Source organism: Hemicordylus capensis, chromosome 10, assembly GCF_027244095.1.
Source record: "Hemicordylus capensis ecotype Gifberg chromosome 10, rHemCap1.1.pri, whole genome shotgun sequence".
Taxonomy (NCBI): Eukaryota; Metazoa; Chordata; class Lepidosauria; order Squamata; family Cordylidae; genus Hemicordylus; species Hemicordylus capensis.
Window position 1 is genome coordinate 23,625,826 of NC_069666.1, and position 15,091 is coordinate 23,640,916.

The following is a 15,091-nucleotide window of genomic DNA, read 5'->3' on the forward strand; positions in this document are numbered from 1 at the left end:
ACCGCCCTGTCAAGCTTGTTCAGGCCTTGACGGAGAGCGGTCAGCTCTGGGGGAACCAAATGGGAAAGGTCCCGGACCCAGAGGACAGCAGCCCTGGCAAAGATGGAGGTAGCACTGGAAGCTCTAAGAGAAAGTGCAGTGGCCTTGTGGGACCTGCAGAGGGCAGCATCACACTTCTTGTCCTCCACATTCTTCAGGGTATCCTCCCCCTCCTTGGGGAGCACTGCCCCTGTGACTAGGGTGGCAACCTCGGCATCCACCAAGGGCACTTTCAGCTTTTCCATGAGCACAGTACTGGAGTTGTACATGCGCTTCACTGCCGGAGGGAGCCCCCTTCCCTCAGTGGGCCGGTCCCACTCACTCTGAAAGACGTCCAAAAATAATTGGGGACAGGGGACGGCAATCTCTTGGGCATGCAGGGAGGGAAGGACCACAGGATCTCCTTCGGTGCCCTCGGGCACAGGTTGCCCCCCCCCCGCTCCAAGCGCAAGGTCTTCCTGACTTTATGCAGGAGGACCAGAAAATCAGACTGAGGGAAAAGGCGGTAGTTGGAATGAGGAGTAGCAACCGGCTCCTCTTCATCTCCTGAAAGCTCCCCTTCTTCCCGATCCGAATCAGAAGCTTCTGAAGGAATGGGGGAGTCTTCACGGGCGGGGCGCCCACCCCCCCAGCCGGCATGACCCCCGGGAAAGCGGAAGGCAGAGCTGGCATGCCACCTGCAAGGGTGGGAGAGGGCTGTTGGGCTACGCGCTTCGCGCCAGGAGGCGGCAAACAAAATGGTGGGCGCCGCAATTTGCGCGGGAAAGGAAGGACCAGAGAGCGGCGTGGGGGCCTGAAGAGGCGGCCAGGGGAGCTTCTGGAACTTCTCGGCCACCACGTGCCTTAACAAAGTGACGAACCTGGGAGGAATATCGTCCTCCTCCTTGTTCCCGGCTGGCCCCGGAGAAGCGGCGGCCGCCACCCCCGAACAAAAGTGCTTGGCAGGAGGAGCTGGCTGAGGATGCCCCGCGCCCGGCGACCCCCCCACCGCCAAGACCGTGCGCTCACCTGCCGGGTCCCTGCTGTCCGTTCTGTACGTGGACTCACGCTGCAGCACCGGAGGATCAGTGTTCGCTGCAGCCTCGCCCCCGCCATCTTGGAAGATCACTCGCAAGATGGAGCTATGGGACGCCGCCGGACCGTCAGCCGATTTGGTCGCGGCTAACTCCTTGGCCTGCTTTTTAGCTTTCTTTGCCGCTTTAGAGGACTTTCGCTTTCAGACCTGAGAGGAGGGTGCGGGAGCAGAAACCGCCACCCACTGGTCCCGGCACACAGAGTGCGCCACAGAATCCTCGGAGAGAGAGGGAGACACCTCTCTCTCCCCACACTCGGCCTGAGTAGCCATTAGAGGGCCGCGTGAGAGGATTAAGCCTCCAAATCTTTCCGTTCCTTTCGTCTTTTTTTTTTTTAACTCCCTGTTAGCTTACCCCCGTGCCAAGAGAGAGAAGGAAGCATGCAGAAACACCAATAGTACAGTAAAAGATGGAGCAACAATAAACACAGCCCTTCTGGAGTAGACAGGGCGAAGAACTGGGGTTCCAGGGGATTGCCCCGCCCTCCTGATAGCAGTCAAAGCTCTTGATTGGCCCTGTCTTGATTGGCAAGCAAAGGGAAACCCAGATTAAAAATTTAAAGCATGTACCATTAAAAGCACAGAACAATGGACTTTGCCTGCTACCTAACATAACCAAGGTACCAGGCAAATGTGTCTGAGGAAGGACTTCCGTAATTTGAGTGCCATCCCAGAAGTGGTAGTAATTCTTCCCTTGCGGTTGTCAGGCAACAGCCTCGGGGTGGTGTGTATGTGTGCCTGCTGCAGCCCCATTTTGGGAGAAAACCAATGAGAAAGGTTTGGTGTTGGCACAGCAGCAAAGAGACACACGTGCAGGTGAAGCTGGACTGCAAGCAGCAGCGTGGGCTGGAGGGCAGCATGCAGCCAGCGGAGGGGAAGCAACACATGGCAGCACCTTGTCTCAAGCAGCAAGAGACACTTTGGCAGAGTCCTCTCCTCATGATGCATCTCCACTTTCCCCTCCCATGTACAAGCCACAACGTGGGGAAATGGTACCGAGTAACTCCAGCAGCAAAAAAGCTAATGCTGTCCACAGTGGAGGAAGTAGGCTGAAAAACACCTGCCTCACTGCTTATACCATAATGGACACAGCCAGCGCTGCTGGTTCTTCGGCCCCTTGCTCCACTGGACATATGGTCTAGGGAGGTACAAAATCTTTCAAGCTCAGAACAAAATGCCCTTCAAATAAAGGGCCTGTTTGAAGCTCAAAACAGCCCCGCTTTCACTTGAAATGTTTCAAATGCCATTTTGGAGGGCCGTTTTTCCAGGGACAGCCGATATACTGATTAGGGTCAGCAGGCAGACCAGGCCTCCATGTGTCAGCGGCCTCCGAAGACTTTTCTACTGGGTTGACCAGTCCTCTGAGGCAGGCCAACACACTAGGTCCAAGGCCTAGTCTACCCGTCTCACACAGTGGGAAGACCAGCCCTCTAAGGTGGGCTGACGCACCAAGTCTGGAGTGGAGGCCTGGTCTACCCACCAATCCCAATCAGTAGACCAGCTCTCTCCAGAAAAACAGCCCTTCAAAACGGCATTTGAAACGTTTCAAATTTGTTTCACTGAAACAGCCAGCTTGGCCGCTGTTTCAACGAAAGGTTTCAAGCATTCTGCGTTTCGTTTCAGGCCCAAAACAAAACAAAAAACTGTTTCGTGCACACCCCTAGTATGGTCCCTGTAATTTACACTCACCTAGAATTAACTTATTGTTTACTATAATGAGTAGTCACAGTAATCGTCTTAAGAGTATTTTTTAAGCAACACTTACCAAGAACTGTATAATTAGAGAGCCTTTTTCCAGTGGAGATTTGTAAGTTGGCATCCCTTCATTGTAGATGCATTTAAGATCTCCATGCTTTATTACTTCACCTTTTCGAAGAGTAAAGACACACACTTTTAAGTAAAAGTACAGTTTAAACCATTTAACAAGATTTATTTATTTATCATATTTTTATACCACCCAAAACTTACGTCTCTGGGCGGTTTACAAGATTAAAAGTAAAACATTAATTAAAAACAAAAACAAAAAATTTAAAAGCAAGAAATGTAAAACACAATTTAAATTTTTAAAATAATATTCTAAAAACAATATTAAAACAATCAAAACAATATCAGTTAAAAGTCTGGGTGAAGAAATGCGTTTTTAGAGACTTTTTAAAAGATGTCAGAGACAGGGAGGCTCTTATTTCACTAGGGAGCGCATTCCAAAGCCTTGGAGCAGCAACAGAGAAGGCCCGTCCCCAAGTAGCCACCAGATGAGCTGGTGGCAAATGCAGACGGACCTCTCCTAATGATCTCAATGGGCAGTGGGGTTCCTAATGAAGATGATGTTCTCTTAAGAACCCAGGGCCCAAGCTGTTTAGGGATTTATAGGTTATGACCAACACCTTGTATTTTGCCCGGAAACATATTGGCAGCCCGGACTACATATAAGGGCAGCCCCACATAGAGCATTTAACAAAATGGTTGTTTCTTTGGACAGTCAGATACACATCATGACTATTTCAGATCAAAATTACTTTTATCCCACATAGACAAAACAGAAAACCATACCATGCCCATCTTTCTACCCCACTGCCAAGTTGAAAAAAATTACCTAGAAAATCCTACAGTCCAAAGTAGGGCAATACTTCTGTAAGACCCAGCTAAAGCAGGGGTTCTGAACTAGGGGTCCATACTGGGGGTCCAGTTGGTCCTTGTAAAGTTAAGCAAGCCCCTTCTAAACCTTATTTATAATAAATTACAGTATGTCCCTTATTTTTCTTTAACTTTAATTATAGTATTAAAATGCATAAAGTTATAAATGGGATGGGGGTGCTACCATGGATTGGGAAGGAATGCAGGTGCAAAAGGTTTTAAGAACACACACACTAGATGTTAAGCACAAGCTACAATTACAAGGTAAGTGCAGTTCCCACAAGAAGGGATCTTCTCAACATGCTGATTTAGGTGCATAGAACTGGGGCATTTTTTTGGAATTTTCAGAAATCTGGAATTAAAAAAACAGCTTAAACACAAAATAGCAATAGCCAGGAGATTTTTCTAGGAGTATTTATCAGCAGCTGCACCTGTGAGGCCAGTGAGGTTTCAAAAAGATGAGAACCAACAAAACACACTGATTTCGTTGTTGTTGCACAAAGTAGGAGCCTCCTAGATCTCATCCCAGCAAGTCTTTCTTCAAAGAACCTGCCTCGTAGTGGGTGAAACCAAGAGCACCCAAGAGTTCCAGACCACTGGAGAGTGACAAGTAGAAGAATGGGACCTTTGCAACATGCTGATTTTTGGTGCACACCGCTGGGGTCTTGTAATATTTGGAAATCTAGCACACAACATAATGGTTTAAATATAGAAAAGATAGGAACATCCAGGAGATTTTTCTAGGTCAGAGGTTCTTAACTGGACCACCATGGTGGGGTGGTCCAGAAGGTTATATGAAAAATGAAATATATAATTAAAGGTACCATCATAAAACGATCATTTATAACCAAATACAATACATCTTTTATTTTTCTTGGATTTTAAACTATAAGTTATAAAATTATAAATGGGGCAGGAGTCCACGGGCATTGTAAAGCACCTAAGTGGGATGTGCAGTTTCAAGAAGATGGAGCTTTGTAACATGCTCATTCCACCCCACCCCCACGTTTGCAATTTTCAGAAATCTGGCAGTCAAAACAATGGCTTAAAAATAGAAGGGACGACAACTGCCAGGGATCCATAGCTGCAAAAAGGTTACGAACCTTTGAAGTAAAGAGTCACTGAACAGCAAGCATTTGAGTTCTCTACAACTCTATCAAATTAGCCGGAAAGGAGAAGGATGGAGGGCGGGAGAGAGACATGCTCAAGGCATCCCCACACTGTGCCGTTTTTAAAATCTGAAGATGGAAGATTTATTTAAGAGGCTTTGTACACATTTTGATCAGTCTCTGAACGGTGTGAAATTAATGTGTCAAGTTGTACTTTTGTTGAAAAGCAACCTAGATGCCAAACCTACCTGGCTTGGATGTTATTACAAGGACTCTATCATCTAATGTATCAATTGTCTTTTTGAAGCCACACAAAGCCTCTGTGAGCTGAATTTTCATTTTCAGAACTAAGTCTTGGCCTCTTCTTTGAAACACTGGATGGTCCTTCTGGTCCAGCACAATGATGACATCTCCAGGCTCCAGGTCAGGCTCCTGGTCACCTTCTCCGTGAAACACTATTTTCTGACCATCTTTCATTCCTACAGACGCAGAAAGTATTAGCACCAAAAACAGCAGACCAATTCAGAGGATCTGTCACATCATTGCCAGCTACAATGATCAAAATACATTCTGTATCTTCAAATCTATGATGGTCAGGAGAACGGTGTCTGGTCAAGTACCATAATAAAGACCTATTTATCTTTCAGGAAGCTGTTTTGTCATTTTATTGTGGGCTCCTGTGGCTTTCCTACAGGGCAAACAGCGAGATGATGATACCAGACAGGTTCCCTGTCTGCAAACGGCTCATATTTTAAAAAGAATCACTTGACACCAACAAGAACCACTGAAGGAAAGCTGTGCTCAGACTCAGTACGGATAGTTGCTCTCCCCCTGTTACTTTGAAAGATGCCATTTTGCCCAGTTGGGAGAGGCCAATCTCTCTCAAAAGTACTTTTATAATGTGGCAAAGAGAATCAGAGAGATGAACATGTGAGTAAGGGAAGAGCTTCGCAGAGTCTGTTGACTGAGTAGCCGTTCTAATTGTTATACATCTTTATGAACTCAGCTTCTCTGAGACCCAAATCTTAGACACCTAATGAGAATAATAATCTATTATGATTCTTTACCTTTGTCAATGTGAATTTCTATGATCTTCTTCTCTCTAACCACCTTGTTGCCACTGCAGGTGGAGCATCTATCTTTGGGGTTTATCCGTTCGCCTTGGCCTTTGCAATCAGGACAGACCGTCTGGATCTGCTGCACCATGCCAGGACCAATCTGCTGAACGAGCACCTGCATTCCTCGGCCTTTACATGTAGGGCACTTTTCAACAGCTCCTTTCTTTCCACCATAACCTGGGAAGTGGGGATAAATGACATAGCAACTTGATACTGATTTGTGTCATGGAAATGCACATATTTTCAGATAGCAAGAAGATCACTGCTTGTTTTCACCGGGGGTTTATTTACTTTACACTCACCATGCTAGTAATAAAATCTAGTTATTAAATATACTTTTCTTTCAAAAGCCTTTGAAAAAGAACCGTAATTTTAAACTGAACAAGAGACGCCGTTCTTCCAGAAGAATCATAAGTATTAAGATGCTTTTTAAAAACCCTGGTCTATAATATTGTTTGGGATAACAAATGGAATGATGCTGAGTAGCCCTTTCTAGGAGAGAGCTGCAGCATGCTCCCAATGTTAGCTGGACAAATGGGGTGGTGGCCAGTGTTAAGCCCCTCCCGATGAGTCACAACCACAAATTTAACCTTGCTACATGCATCAAAGACAGCTGGTGCCTTAAAATACCACTGGATGAAATGTTCAACATTTTCACCAGACAGAACAGGAGTGGGCGCCCAAACATTTTTTGGACATGGTCCAGCTTCTATGTAAGAATTCTGTCAGTTGTTTAATCAGAGTCATTACCTTTACACTGGCCACAAATAACATTCTTCTGAAGTGCCAGCTTCCTTGTGGCTCCATTATACAAGTCTTCAAGGGATATACTCAACTGGTGTACAACATTCTTACCTTAACAAAAGAAAAGTTTAGATGCTTAGTATTAAGACCATCATTTAGAAGGCTCTCTCTTTTTTTTTAGCCTTCCTACTTGCAAACCTAACAAATCCTTGGGTAGCACACAATGGGTGCCTGTTTATGAGAGAGAAGTGCTTCTGGAACATGACTATTTTGTTTTTCTAATCCAAACTAGTTTTCCAAATCCGCTGATTTTAGCTACTACTACTTTCAAGTTTTATCATTTTAAACAGTTATCACTTCATACCCCAACAACATCAAGCTCACACTTATTTAATCATATCACATACCCTTACCTCACTGGCTCAGTGCAGGCAAAGAAACATGATATAGAAATGGCTCTCTCTCAAGGACCAGTTTCTTTTACAAGTAAATGCAGCCAAAGGAAGATTTGTAGAAATGTGTGGTATCTCACAGTTTGTACAGCCAACTCCTATACCCATTCCCCTGTTATAGCAGCTACACTATGTGTAAAGGTAAAGTGTGCCGTTGAGTCGATGTCGACTCCTGGAGACCACAGAGCGCTGTGGTTGTCTTTGGTAGAATACTGGAGGGGTTTACCATTGCCTCCTCCTGCGCAGTATGAGATGATGCCTTTCAGCATCTTCCTATATTGCTGCTGCCTGATATAAGTAGTGCTGAAATAAAGAACACAGGCAGAAACTAGACCACCAGAATTCAAATGCACTGTATTCACATTGCCAGCCCCCTCAGGTTTCAACCACAGAATGCAAACTGCAAAAATCCCCCTGCAGACCCTGCCAAACCTGAAGGAACTCAAGCTACAAAATCGAGTTTCATGGAAATGAAACTAGATAATTGATTGGTTCAACTTAAGTTATGTGATTTAGGGTATGTGTGTTCTCAGCTCTAGTTATTTGACTCCCAGATCTTTGTCATCTGATCTAACCTTTATCAATGACAGCCTTGGATAACACTACAGTATATAGAATTACTGCAGGAATGCTATGGCTCACAACACTGTTACCATGTCAGTCCTAACATAGGCAACAGGATAGTAATAACGGACAACCAGAAGAATTGACTAGCAACAGAAACATTGTATTCAGACTGTATCAGGTACTTCCATGCTTAACTGAAACCTTCAGATGCTGCACACTTTCTGCTTTGGTTACAGTAGTACACCACTCTACTTTTGGGTCTCAAACACTAAAATTTTAAGTGATGCAATTTTTTAAATAAATGCATACCTCTTCTCTCTCTACTCATTCGGCCTCCACCACCAAAGAACATGTCAAAGATGTCCATAGGTGAAGAGAAACTGCCGCCACTTAAGCCTCCTTCTTTAATAGCTTGCTCCCCACCCTGGTCATAGAGTTCCCTTTTCTTTGGGTCTGACAGAACTTCATAAGCCTGGGATATGAGCTTAAACTATGAAGAGAAAAAGATTCTCTGAGTAACCAGCTAGCAATGATAGTAAGTTTCATTCAAACAGTTAAGAAAACATCATAACATCAGTTAAGAGATTTAGGAGTACATCACCAATACACAATGTTAGTATTCTTCCCATTTTAGAATGTGTTCGTACTGCTAGTGTGTGGTTAATACAAGATCAAGCCATACCAAATGCTATAATGAGGAGTTACTAGCAATGTAGCTATCACCATGGCTACAACATTTTATGTATTTATTATATTTATATATTGCTCAACTGACCAACGTCCTTGAAGAGGTTTACAAAAAACAAACATTAAAACCAGCTTTCTCCACATAAATAAACGTTGCTCACTGACTGCACTGGGCATCTGTTGATAGACTATTAGGAACTGGGGGTTGGGTAGCACAGTACATTTCAGTGGGGTTCCTTTTATTGTTATTAAAAATATTTATATATTCAACACAAGCAGCTTACACAGAACAAAAAGAATAGGAAAATGGTTCCTTGTCCCTCACAAAAGGCTCAGACTAAAAATAAACCCAAGGGTGACACCAACAGTCACTGGGCTGAATTAGTAAAAGTCTGCCATTGAGACACCAAGGAAAAGATTTTGCCCCTAACATAAAAGCACTATGAGAAAAACTTAACTTTCTCTTAAAGAGGCGACTACCTTTTGCAAAACAAAGGTCTCCATGGGAGACCTGAAGGATAAACCTGCTGCGAGTGTCCTCAACTACATCTGAGACAAACACACACAGTACATAAGTTCTGCTTGCCTTTAGCGGCTGTTTGGTCAACTGTAACCTGCGTCGTCTGACTTTCAGAACCTAATGGGAACCAATGAAGAGCACACCCACTCCCATGCACCCAGTTGGTCCTGGGTCCAATTCAAGGTGTTGATTTTGACCTTTAAAGTAAGCATGAATTGTCCCCTTTGCTAAGTAGGGTCCACCCTGGTTTGCATTTGAATGGGAGATGACATGTGAGCACTGCAAGATACAGGAGGACCTCGCTATTCGTGGGTTTAGCACTCACCATTTTATGTATCCGCAGTCTAGCATCCTACCTCAGTATACATGCAAAGGGGGAGAGGGAAGGGTTAAACCCGAGAATCCATGGGTGGCGGGTGGCTGGAAACGACCTCAGAGGTAATTTCTGGCCACCATTTTATAGCTTTCAAAAAGAGAGGGTCAAAAACAACTCATTTTCAGCCAATTCACAGAGCAGTGGACTACTTGGGAGCATTATTTTGGGTGGGGACACTTATTTTTGACAGTCCAGGAACTATCCGCACCCCCCCCCCGCCGGCAGAACAGAACCTCCACAAATAAAGGAGTTCTCCTGTATCCCCCTTCGGGGATGGGGCTGCCATGCAGAAGGTTCCAAGTTCCCTCCCCGGAATCTCTGGATAGGGCTGAGAGAGAGACTCCTGCCTGCAACCTTGGAAAAGCCACTGCCAGTCCGTGTAGACAATAGTGAGCTAGATGGATCAAGGGTATGACTTGGTATATAGCAGCTTCCCACATTTCTATGGACACTGGGTACCTGAAGGACCATCCACTCAGTTTCTGCCTGCCTGACAAGATCATCAGCTCCACAATCTGACATGGAGGGAGGCTTGATTGTCATGCGTGGGACAGGGCCTTCTTGGTCACGGCCCCAGGCTTTGAATGCTGTCCCCATACCTCAGTCTCTCCCAATAATTTTAAAAGGCAGGTAGAGATCTGGCTTTCAAAGCAGGCTTTTATGTTTTAATGGGTCTTGTCTCCTCTTAAGTTTGCTGAGTTTTTACTGTAATTTTATTTGGTGGTTTTTAAGCAAAATGCCAGTCATTAAGATGGGCAAGGCAAGACATCTATATTGCAAGGGCCCCTGGCAGCACACACGATGCCACTTACCAACAGTCATGGGGGTTTTGCTCCCACTCAGTACTACTCAAGTGCAATGCTTTATTCAATTAAGTATGAAAACTGCTGTAATTTGCTTAGTTAAGAGAAACTTAAGGCCAGTTAGGGGAGAGCTAAACCTTTCACCTTCCTCTGGTAACTCCAGTGTTTGTGACAGGGGACTGGTTGCATCTCTACCCCCAAGTATGTCACAAATGAATCTCATTGTTCTCTTTCTTGGTCATCCTAGAGTGAAAAGAAAACCCAGGAATGGAACTCTGTATTCAGGGCAGAAACTACAAACAAACTTTCCCATTTCCCAAATCCAAGACCCTTTTCTGAATACAAAAAACTAGCCACTTCTGGCAGCAGCAAAGGTTTTCATAATGGCAAATGCAAGGACATAAAAAGATCCATTTCTCTCCTACTCCATGTTTCATGTGTCAGCACTCTACATTAACGAACAGAGTGCACCTGCTTCTAGAGTAGGACCCTTGGAACTTTTATGCACTTCTTCAATTCTGCTTTTTTGCCTGTGCGAGTTAAAGAATCTCCCAGCCTGTTCACAAAGAAGAATGTACTGTATTGTACATCCCTCCCCCTTCTCAGTTTTTCTGCTGCTTATATAATTGGTAAACTGTAGTATTCAAACACTAAATGGCCCTGGTAGAATTGGCCAGGACTGCTGTGTCTCATATGACAAGACATTATTCCCCCAGCTGCATTTTGCTTTTGGAGTTGGATGTCCAACAGTAAAGTACTACAGAACTTTGGGGCGGGGGGTTAAAGGAGCAGTTTAGCATCTTTCTGATGTGTGAAATAGCACTGCAGCCTATTTCACACCTAATGGATTTTTAAAAGCAGCAAATTGCTGCTTCAGGGTGTTTGTTTTTTTACATACACACCTGAACCAGAAATAACTAATGTACAGAATAGGCAGTTCAGGGATGCTGCTTGTATACTCAAAGCCGCAATATCTCTTTCTCAGTTGTCTAATGGTTATGTACAGAGCAAGACTACATTACCCAGCATCCCTTCACTCCCACAGAGCACATGTTGCCCATTTTGCAGGGTCTTGGCTTGACATTCTGCCATTTGGGTTTTTTGGACAGCATTTGTTTGAGCTGTCTAACCCTTGAGCCAGCTGCAAGTCCATGTTCTCAGAAACACCACACCTGACTCAGATTTCCCTCATCCTCTTCAGACTTCCCACAGTGGAAGGGACCCTGATACCAGTCCACAGTTCACACTCCCTTCAAAATATATTGCATGTTCTGCAACTACTATCACCCATCCCCAACAAACCCTGGAGGTACACTGGTCACACCTGAGTAGCACATATATTTCATATGCTCCTGCTCCTTTTTTTATTTCCAACAGCCTACAATAGCTGACCTGACATGGCTTCAGAATCCCACCCTTCTTAGTAAGCTTACCATAACAAACAAAGCCTGCCTACTGGCCACAACTAGGTTGATTCAGGAGTTCAAACTATTAAGTCAAGATGAGGCAGTATACTATTAAGTCAAGATGAGGCAGTATACTATTAAGTCAAGATGAGGCAGTATACTATTAAGTCAAGATGAGGCAGTATACTATTAAGTCAAGATGAGGCAGTATACTATTAAGTCAAGATGAGGCAGTATACTTTGACCACCATAAAGCTGAATGGGGTACAAGACTGATCCGACTCATGGGGCCCAATCCACCAAGAAGCCCTCCCATATGATCATCCCTCAAATGAACAGGAGCAGTACAACTGTTCAGAAATAGCAAGTCTTCTCTGTGGACTGTGCCCCACATGCATTAGTGTGAGGGAAGACTGATTTGAATGTTCCTTTTCAGGAATCACCAACTGTTGTGGGCTGGCCTTGAGCACCCAAACAGGAATATACATGTCTGTTAAGGCACAAATGCACATTATTTACTCTTTCCTGGCCTGTAGTATGCAATTGTGGCTTTGGTTTTAAAATTAATAAAAGGAACAGAACACAAGTTTATTTTTATAGAACACCTAGTTTCCCCAGAACCTTGGTTTACCCAGCCCATACCCGCTCGCCCTCGCTAGGGTTCTTGTCAGGGTGGAACTTCAGCGCCAGCTTGCGGTATGCACGCTTGATCTCATCCGAACTGGCACCGGGCTTCACACCCAGGATGTCATAGTAGCCCGTTTCTTTCACCATGGTGGCCTGAAGACAAGAAGAAGTTGTTAGAGGACAGCATTTGTTGGTTTCAAATTTCCCCCACATGCTTAAGAATTTACCTTTTCTGGAACAAAGCTTCCTACCAGGGTTGTTGAAGTTACTGAACAGGTTTAAAATGGGGATAATAACGATCTACCTCGCAGGATCAGAGTAAAGATGATGTGCTTTGAATGTTTACTATGAACAAAATAAGCAAACTATATAAATGGCAAACATTTCTATTTACACCTTGCCTTAATGCTGCTAACCCTTTTCCATCCAAACAAGAAAGCTTGCTCATTAAAAAAAAAAGTTTCAATGTTGCTTTCAGGAGACTAACTGGTGCACCCAGGCAAATTGCTGAACCATGTTTCAGTTGTGGATAAACTATTAAAGTTTTCTGCATGCGGGGGAGAGGGGCACTTCACTTACTTAAATTGTGTACAAGTCATCTCAGATATAGGGATGCATGCCCTCTTTAGACTTCAGGGGTAATAAAACTGACATACATTATAAAGCTGTTGTAACAAGACAACACTTGGAACACTTGTCTTACAGGTGTAGGGGGTTATTCTTAGCTTACTGACTAAGAGATGGAACCGTGAATCAGACAGTTCCCAAGCCAAAGCCTCAGCCACAAAGTCACTGCCCTTGGTCCCCAAAAGAGTCTTCTTTTCAGGTAAAGGATAACATGTACTTTTAAGTGGGTTAAATTCAGCATCATCTTCTATTAAGGTAAATACAGTGGTGCTTCCCCCCCCCCAAAAAAGAGGGAAACTCCAAAGTATTAAGAGGAGTTTCAATTTCAATGTCAGTTTCAAGCATTTAGAGGCATTCCACTGTCAATGTTAGCATAAATAATTTATTTCCAAAGACAACTTCCCTAGATCTGCATGAAGCCTCCTCCCTGCTCCAAACACATTAATATTAATCCAGTTTCCTGAGAAATCCGAGCACAATATCCGACCACTGGTATGAACTTCACTGGCTGACATGAGGAGCAAAAGGACTCCAAGGGGTCCCCATTTGGAAGTTCCTCAACTGGTCCTTTTCATTTCAGTGGGGCTACTTTGAGGGATTTTCCTCAGGTGTTATTAATAACTAGCAATATTGTTGATATCTATTAACAATACAGCTTTATAAAAAATAGTCTTGAAATCATAAACATGACTACTATTAATATATTATTATTAAGGATTGTATTATTATGAATTATAATGCTATTATAATAGTGTTATATTATTATCAAGGATTATATTATTACATATTATAATGCTATTAGTAGTAAATAAAATAAAATAATGAATTTTGCCAACCAGACCATAACAAATGGTTTAAATTAGCATTATCTAAAGGCTTGAAATTATAAATATAACTACTATCACTAATATTATAACAACATTAAGGATTCTTTTTCTTCTTCTTGTAGGACGTGATGACGTACCAGGACCAAGGATAATTATATCAGTATTAAGGATTATAATGTTATTAACAGCAAATACAATAACATAATAACGAACTTTGCCAGCCAGACCACAACAAATAGCAAAGTCAACATTATTTACGTTTCCTCAGGGGGGCTCCTCCCGGCTCCCGGTGGGCTCCCCGCCTCGGCCAGCCAAACCGCCCTCCGCCTCCTCCCGCCGCGCGCGCCTCCTGCCTGCCGCCGAATGTTGGCGCGGCGCCCGCCGGCTCCGAGCCTTTTATAGCGGCAGCCACGAACTTTCTGGAACGCCGCCGCCATGACGTCACGGAAGGCTCTGGAAGAGTCTGGGGCCAGCCTCGGCTCCCCGGCAGCCGCTGCGTGGGACTCGGGAGCGGGATAGCCAATCCCCGTTTACGAAAGGCGGGGCTAGGTGAGGCTCCGCCTACACGCCAGCGCGCGCGTGGGGCAGAAAGAAGCCCGCCTAGGACGCGAGGCGTTGCTAAGCGACAGCGCTGCAAGCTGTCAGGGGGCGGGGCCTAGGGATTCGAGCCCCCGCCCCTTGGGCCGAGCTCCTCCTCTCCTCTTGCGCTTCCTCCTGAGCTCACGCGCCAGCCCCGCGGAAAGGAAATGCGTGTAGTCAGGACGCAGTCACTTACAAAACAAATAAAGTAAAAGCAAAGTTGCAATTGTTATGCAAAGTTTTTTATTCTTTTGTATATTTTAAAGCTTTTTTAAATTTTATTTTATTTTATTTATTGTTGTGAGCCGCCCCGAGCAGTAGTGCACTGGAGGGGCGGGGTATAAATATTTTAAATAAATAAATAATAAATAAATTTCGCTCCTGTTCTTTCCCCAAGCAAAGCCTCTTCTGGGCTCCGATCCGATGCCCACAGCAGTTACTTCAGAGTAAGCCTTTTCGAATAAAAAGCAGGAGACCCCCAGCCTTGGGGAAGATTCTGCTGGACTGCTGTTCACATCATCCCAAGCCAACTAGTTGTAGTCCCAAGCAACACCCAAAGTTGGAAACCCCCTGCCTTAGGTGAATAAATCTCTTTTGCAATGGGTTTCACTCCCAGACCTGCCAAAAAGCACTGCCAGGCTCTGGGCTCTGACCTGCACCCACCCCAACCACAGTGCTTTGCTTGCCCCACCAAGAACTGCTGGGCTGCGGCCCACCTTTGGGCTCTGCCCCCCCAGGACCTGCTCTAGACCCGCTTCAGGCCAAGAGTCTAGAAATTACCGTCTCTCGCTCTCCCCGTGTGCCTTCTCCGATTGGCTTTTGCTGGCCGCCAACTTCCCCCAGAATCTTGGGTGATATTTTCTGTGACCATTTCTAGCCATTCTTTCAGGTCATCCATCCATTC

The 15,091-nt window shown here is 44.7% G+C and overlaps 1 protein-coding gene across 6 annotated transcripts in view; it reads right to left on the reverse strand.

Moving 5' to 3' along the window:
- The window catches only part of DNAJA4 (DnaJ heat shock protein family (Hsp40) member A4), a 32,920-nt gene that overhangs the window by 10,169 nt on the left and 7,660 nt on the right, over nt 1–15,091 (reverse strand). The window contains exons 1-8 of one of the 6 annotated variants that reach the window (XM_053272930.1): nt 13,867–14,002; nt 12,382–12,499; nt 12,170–12,307; nt 8,045–8,225; nt 6,723–6,827; nt 5,922–6,149; nt 5,103–5,333; nt 2,877–2,977 (exon numbers count right to left, since the gene is read on the reverse strand). In XM_053272930.1, coding sequence (XP_053128905.1) covers nt 2,877–2,977; nt 5,103–5,333; nt 5,922–6,149; nt 6,723–6,827; nt 8,045–8,225; nt 12,170–12,301 — 978 coding nt within the window. In that variant the 5' untranslated portion in view covers nt 12,302–12,307; nt 12,382–12,499; nt 13,867–14,002. Of the gene's footprint in view, nt 1–2,876; nt 2,978–4,848; nt 4,984–5,102; nt 5,334–5,921; nt 6,150–6,722; nt 6,828–8,044; nt 8,226–10,265; nt 10,365–12,169; nt 12,308–12,381; nt 12,500–13,866; nt 14,025–15,091 lie in introns of those variants that run through there. The other 5 variants (XM_053272929.1, XM_053272931.1, XR_008311504.1 and 2 more) reach the window with 5 other exon arrangements.